General features: G+C 41.9%; 1 protein-coding gene and 1 non-coding gene across 2 annotated transcripts; one reads left to right on the forward strand and one right to left on the reverse strand.

The window, feature by feature from the left end:
- Positions 1-1851: 1851 nt before the first annotated feature.
- On the reverse strand, positions 1852-5094 carry LOC112293125 (uncharacterized). Its single transcript, XM_024542241.3, has 8 exons — positions 4667-5094; positions 4194-4281; positions 3945-4030; positions 3731-3809; positions 3289-3348; positions 2893-3023; positions 2588-2659; positions 1852-2426 (listed from the first exon to the last, which is right to left on the reverse strand). Exons 1-8 carry the CDS (start codon positions 4960-4962, stop codon positions 2324-2326), a joined length of 915 nt encoding a protein of 304 aa, XP_024398009.1. The 5' UTR covers positions 4963-5094; the 3' UTR covers positions 1852-2323.
- A 1478-nt stretch (positions 5095-6572) lies between these two features.
- On the forward strand, positions 6573-6644 carry TRNAT-UGU (transfer RNA threonine (anticodon UGU)). The gene has a single exon. It is a non-coding gene; the product is annotated as a tRNA-Thr (tRNA).
- Positions 6645-7051: the final 407 nt, after the last annotated feature.

Below are 7051 nucleotides of genomic sequence, written 5' to 3' on the forward strand. Positions count from 1 at the left end.
CAAATTACATTTTCTTCATGAGATCCTTTTATGTAATAAGAAATTGTCATGTATTAAAAACTAAAGGTAGAATCCTCTTTATGTTACTAAATATTCATCATTTTCTTGATTTCACATTGATGAGAGGGCACCAAGTTGCATCTAAGTCTGGCACTACCTCTGCAACAAGTAAACACACTCACAAAGCATTAAGTTTCAAGGATCTCAAAGGCTTTATAATATCCTCAGCAAACTTCTTTTTTTGTGTGCAATTTGTTGCTTCCTCACAAATTTGGCATACTCTACTATTTAGTATCAACCACACACACACATGAGCAAGTCTGAGTAACAACAACCTGTACATCTTGGGTGGTGCCAGGAAACACAGCAACCTAAAAAAAATACATTCATATGTGCACATTTTTATTTTTATTTTCAGAATGAGGTACAGACTTATCATGCAACACACATTCTGGCATACAAGTAGCCATCACTTTATCTATTCATCTTCTCTTTCTCTGTCTCCCATTCACTTAAGATATTAGTGCAATAAGATCAAATGTTGCATTGAAATTTGTTTTGTTTTGTTTGCTGATGGATGTTGGTGTTTATTTATTTATTTATGTCTTCTTTATTTCTTCTTTGTTGAAGTTTTTTAATGGTGATTTATCACTGATGAGTAGCACCCACTCCTAGATCCTACTTTTGGTGTGAAGTAGCCCTTTGGAATTGTTTACTACAACTTTAAATAAAATTGGCAAATTTTTATTTTGCGTAGGCAACATGCGGCGTTAAGTTGTTTCAAAAGAATCAATGGCCGCTTGATCAATTAATAATCATTTCTGAACAGAGCAATTCCCCAGCGACGTCGTCAGTCCTCCTCGCTAACTCAACAAAGATCAGAAATCCAGCTCTGATGTATCTGTAGCAGGATAATGTGTCACTTTTCTCGACCGACTCTGCGATAGTGACGATATTGCGCAAATTTTGTTGGTACTTGCAACCCTTCTTTACTTGCACCTGGCATTCACCCAGACGCTGCCCATAACCATCGACACTTGTTAACATGAAACAGATGACAATTTGATTGATTATTACTTGTCTGCACAGATACAGTGCAATGTATGGCTTTACTTGGCACTGCTGGAATTCAAGGACACAGGTTCCCTTCAACTTTAAAACCCCAACTCCGTTCCAGTAGTAGGAGTTATATATACTAGGTGTGAAAGGTTATATTATTGACCTTCATGTGCAAGGAGATAATTTTCGGCAATAGGAACTCTAAAACCCCACACTAAAACCCTGTTAATGAGTTCTGTTCTCCACGTACTCAACCTTGGTCTGTGCACATGCTTCAATGAGGACTTCATCAGTAAAGCATGATTTCAAACCCCATCAATACCTCAAAATATTTATGTAGAAATCAAGACTTTTTGAGACCCTTGCAAAACATATGGCAGAATGCTCTGCACAGAAACCCTTCAAATTTATATCCTGGCATTCGCCACATGCATTGCTCGGACATGATTCTGGTGCTTTCAGCAAACAGAATCAACACAATCAACACCTCCTGCCAAGCAAAATGAGAACATGCAACGTATATACCTTGAACTACCTCTCTCATTGGGAGCTCATGCGGTAAACATCAATCACATTGAGACTAGCACGTTCGAACCCTGCAAGCCTCCGGGCTCCACTCAAGACAGCTCTATATTCAAATTTGCTGCTTCAACCTCAATTCATTTAAAATAATCCTAGCAATAGTCACCAGTAATACCTGGAGCACTAAAAGTTAGTTACTCAGGCGGCCGGTTAGACGGTTATTGCTACAATAGTGACAGGAAAAGAAACTCAACAATGGATCTCGTAACATTAAGTAACAGTGAGCACAACGCCGCAAATTCTCTTTAGCAGTTACTTTGGAAAAAATCACAACAAGGTAGTTATAAGAAAAATTGAGGGAGATTTTTCTCCCACTGTACACAGCTCATCTGCTGCATAATAGCAATTTTCTCTTCCAATACCCTCTTGTTTCATCCTCAATGCAGTCGATCTGAACTGCCTCATGCCTGTCTACTTAAAATTTTCTAATTCCCCTCTTTGCTACATGTGATCAGGTCGACAAGCAGTCAATTTGGTGCACATTTCGAGCAAGTCACGTCCTGACAACAATTTCAGTACATTTGACTCTTTTGCACTACTATTGTAGGATGTTCCTCATTCCAGCAGCACAAATACGAAACGATAAGCCATCTTAGCTGTACATGGTAGAGCAAATGCAGCTCACCAGAGTCTTCACTTACCAGTGCACATTGTAATAATTTCGAATCTAGGATGCCTGCGATCATATTTTGTATGATCTATACCCTGCTTCCTCGGTGATCAAGTCTTCGTCCCAGTCACCTAGATTTTTACCCCCGAACACTAATTGCTTGATACCCACATGGCTGAGACAAGCCACGCACACACACACATGTTATGAAAATAATGCATACTGCCTCAAGTTGAAGAGAGGAGAGTTTACTAACATCTAGGAGAAGCCAATATGAGAAGTGAAGTAATAACGCACATAATTGCAAGAAGAAAGGGGAAATCCCTCTTTACTTACTCGGAACTGAGGTTAGCTAACGTATTTATAAGCATATCCAAAGAGACAGGGTCGGATGTACCCAGGTCCACCCTGCCAGACAACGACCAATGTTAGCATCCACACCCAACTACATCTGCTTGAGTTAGCCAGGTTATATACATGACTCCCACAATGGGAACAAGTTCTCGAGTGACAATGTTTCTAAACACCAAAACTGAGACGAAAAATAACCAAGAGACACAAGATGGACAAGATCGTGCCTTTCAAAATAGGAACCCAAGAACAGAAATCCCAACGGAACTACAAAAACCAAGATCACTCACCATAAACGTGCCCAGTTGTCTTGAAACTCAACGTCACCGATGTTATGGAAGAAGGTGTCACCGATTTCTTGCGCCTCTTTCGCTTTCTCTTGGCTGTAGCTTAAAGGAGCGTTTGGAGCCGAACTTGTGAGCTGCACGTAGAGCATAGTAGGTGTAAACAACTACAAGAGACCTGAACTTGATGCTCCGAAATGCACCAAAAATGTATAATCTTTCGAACTTGGAAAATGTGCGAACTCAGATACACGCTAGCCACAAGCTAAGCAGGATACGAACTCTGTCATCAGCTCTCGATTGCAAAATAAAGTCTATGATAAGATCCAGTACGAGCATACAGTAGTATGTGAATGCCTAATCGCAAGCGTAAGACCATCAAGATGAGAAAACATAACCAACCTGCATGTTCATGGCGTTGAAACCACCAAGTCGGCCTAACACAAACCATGACCGGAATATCTGCAAGCACCATGTGGTATTTAGTTTGATAGCTTTTACACGTGCCCAGTTTGAATGTAACAAGGAACCGATAACTATTCCATTACCCAAGCTGTTGTAAGCGCGTGTTCATCCCTTTGCTGAGCAATCAACTTATCGACACAGATGAGTGCTAATTTTGACATGTTTGTGTCCCACACAACAGATTACTCTTCATTGTAGAACTGACCAAGTCAGATATAACCATTCCTCCTTCACATTCTCTTTAGGACATTCAACTTTCAGCAGATGTCACAAAATATAATACAGAAACTAGTGCATTGACAAGCACTCACATTTCAATGTTGCTTTTTCAAATATCTTAAAAATGCGAAGGCATCAAAAGAAGTAGAAGCGAACATACACTTCCAATCAATTCAACATCTTTGTCTGTTGGACGGGTGTAAAACTCCAGCCAAATATGACTATCCAAAGCATCAAAACTGCATCAAAGTCCAAGATTGTTATCAGAAACATAGGGCGCAGTACAATAAGGATTCTTGAAACTCATCATCCAAGAGATAAATGCTGCTTATAAAAAGCTCCTTGACGCTCCAAGGATATCTTCATGTACTTACTCGCGGAAAGATACAGCCATTGGATTAACAGATCCTTTCTTTGATTCAAGAATATCCCGGCTCTTCCTTTGAACTCTATTTTCCACCTGAATCACAGAATAACGTACTTGCAGTTAAAATATTATTAAAATCTGTTCACTGGTCGAGTTCAGAGGCATCTTTACTAATTAATTGCGAGTGAAGAAGATTCTGCTTTTGTAGCAAGCTCAAAAAAAAAAAATCAAGTGAAATGCAACTAGACGAACATACTCTTCGTTTCATCGCTTCTGGATCTTCAAGAGCATCTCCCATGATTTCCTGAAGCTCTTCGTCGTCCCGGGCAGAATCTTCTACATTCCTGTAAGTAACTCAAATCGCTTAAGCTCTCGAGAAACCCCGCCGTTGGGAAAACTAAAAGACAGAACACGGAAAACATTCACGGCCAGCTCAAACTTCAGGAACTATGAACGTATAAAACTATAATCTATACGGCCAAGAATTTCCAGCTATCGAGGAGCTGTCGAATACATCCTCAAAAACCCTAAACTCATAAACCCTAAACCCTGGCGCTACTACTCTGTTCCTAAAACATGAGAACTGACCAAGAAAAATTTCACCAGCTATACAGGTCAGAGAAGAGCGTGCATTCTAACTAGACAGTGAAAACGTACAATCACCAATTGAAGAGCAAACTGGTAGACCAGCATTCAATTAACAAAATCATACAAGAGCTGGAATTTTACGTTGCCCATTCAGGATAGTTGCCATCGTTCTCATTCCCTTCCTCCATTTCTCGCCTCTTCCTCTCCTCCGCCAAAAATTGCATCTGCCTGTCGCGCTCAGTCGACCCTGAACCCACCGCCGCACTATTCACTCCATCACCATAGCTAGAACTCCCTCCGTGCCCGTTGCTGCTCACGGCTCTGATCACCTTTAATCTCTCTGCTCTCCTCCTTCCCCATGTTCCCAATTCTAATTTTCCTTTACATTCGTTGCTGATACGCAGCGCCCCTGCGATGCAATATTTGACGCTCAACATACTATCCACACCTCAACCTAGTCTACTCAAACTAACACCAAATCTCGGTCAAGTTTGGCACTACAAATGCAAACACAAGAACACCACCACCACCACCACATTAACATCAACAACAATGCTATCTGGAGCTTATAATTCATCTTTTGCAAAAGATAGTGTGGATCATCACGGCTATAGGGCTCCTACGTTCTAGGACCCTGGTCAAACAAAGATCTCAGCCATTCACCTTCACCTTGGAACTACATTCTGTATATTTTGAGCACGCTGTGCTTTCTGGGCCTTTATGCAGCTGGAAGTTGATAAGAGGAAGTGAGTTGATGGAGTTTGAAGACTAGAGAAGAGCGGTTAGTTTGGAGGGGTGTCCTCGGTGCGATGAAGTGCATTTACGGTCAATTTGAATCGGCATTTGAGTGAACGCACACATCGGACAGATGGGTTTCTGATTTCTTACCCTAGAAGCACTCGTCCTTTGCGTCTTAATTGTGTGGCTGTACCTGGCTTTAGTCATGGCAGAAGAACGAAGCATGGGACGTGCTCGTTGCGAATCAGTTTCAAATGGGTGAAATGCAGGAGCATGGAAATGATCAATACGAGCAGCTACAGTTACTATCTAACTCCAGGCCTCATGAGCAAATCTGCAACTGCAAGCGCAAATAAGGTACTCCGTTTTCTCAAACTCCGTGAAAGATAGAAGAGGTCGTTAATGCACAGGTCTTGCTCTCGTACACGAAACGCCTGATTAGGATTGATGATGCAGAGATTGTAGGAAATGGGGCTCCACATGCTTGACCTAGCCACAAGCGGAAGGCATAATTGAGTTCATGAAGCAGATACAGGGCAGGCGTGGGATTGTGGTAAACACCCAGCACGGATACATGTAAGCGTACAGTAGCAATTTGACTTGGGGTTGCAATGGTAGCATTACTGTAATATTAGGTTAATGTTGATCAATGAAGAGAGCAGCGATCATATGAAATGGTTCGATATGGGGTTCTCCGTCATTTTTCACAACATTCCAACCTGCTGCTTTGACATGGCTCCTTACTTTGTACGTGTTTGTGGAACTCCATGATAAGGACCCAACTTGTAGGCTCCGCCTCACGTACACTGCCAACAAGAGGAGGTGCGACTAGGAATTGCACAAAAAACCTAAGGAAAGATGCATCTAAGCTTTGTCGAGTGTGCAGATTGTGTCCAGGCTTTGCGAAAACGTTGTGCAGGATTCGAGAGCGCAGTCGAAAACAGGTTGTGTGATGAAGTTCCACTAGTGTGTGTAAGAGATGAACTTGCCATCTTGGCACTATGAAACGTGCAAGTGGGATATGAGATCTTAGTCGTTAAGCAACACTGAGGGAAATTAACAACGAAGTGGAGATGTTCCAGTGCAACAAAACCCATATCAGGATAACCATTTTGTGACCCCTAAGCTTATTGATATTGCCTGGTTTCTATTATCTGATCAAGGGTGCTGTCGTGCTCTCATTCCATCGCCTGTGTTGGTGTGAAAACAGGAACATATTCGATACCGTGTATTCTCGGGTGTGCTTGCTTAGAAATAAAAGTACAAATAATTGGTTGTGCTCTATTCGTGTGTCTACTCAGGAGTAGTTGCCTTTATAGCTCAGTGGTAGAGCGTCAGTCTTGTAAACTGAAGGTCCGGTGTTCGATCCACCGTGGAGGCAGCGTATTGATTCGATCAGGAAATTCAAGCATATAAACACTTTTGTTGTCTTAGTGTTCAGTGGAGCTATCAGGAAGTCTTTCTCTCTGCCAATTCAACTTGAATGTGCGGCGTCCACGTGGTAGTAAAGGCTTGTAGAGCAACAACTGCATGATAGGTAGTGACAGAGCTACTTGAAAACAAGGCCTCATGTCATCTATGGAGAGTGAGAAATCGTGCGTTCTGTTCTAACCTTTCTCTCATTGTTGCCCAAAACGGAGCATGGCCTGCGTGCAGGTTTTTGAACGTTGGATCCGTAGCAGTGTCCATGCCAGTGTCGATTCTAGTTTCACATCCCGACACAGGATTTACACTGAGCAAGCAAGCATGTCCATTGCTTTCTGGTTGCAGTGGATCCAGTTTCTGAAT

Source organism: Physcomitrium patens, chromosome 16, assembly GCF_059467195.1.
Source record: "Physcomitrium patens ecotype Gransden chromosome 16, ASM5946719v1, whole genome shotgun sequence".
NCBI classification, from domain to species: Eukaryota; Viridiplantae; Streptophyta; class Bryopsida; order Funariales; family Funariaceae; genus Physcomitrium; species Physcomitrium patens.

Bases quoted from the DNA above. Each gene is read 5' to 3' on its own strand.
- LOC112293125 (XM_024542241.3), bottom strand. From the start codon at position 4,962: ATGTTGAGCGTCAAATATTGCATCGCAGGGGCGCTGCGTATCAGCAAC. The intron at 3,810-3,944 runs GTAAGTACATGA...ACTTTGATGCAG, and splicing joins ATGGCTGTATCTTTCCGCGA to TTTTGATGCTTTGGATAGTC. The intron at 2,660-2,892 runs GTGAGTGATCTT...GTTGTCTGGCAG, and splicing joins GACAACTGGGCACGTTTATG to GGTGGACCTGGGTACATCCG.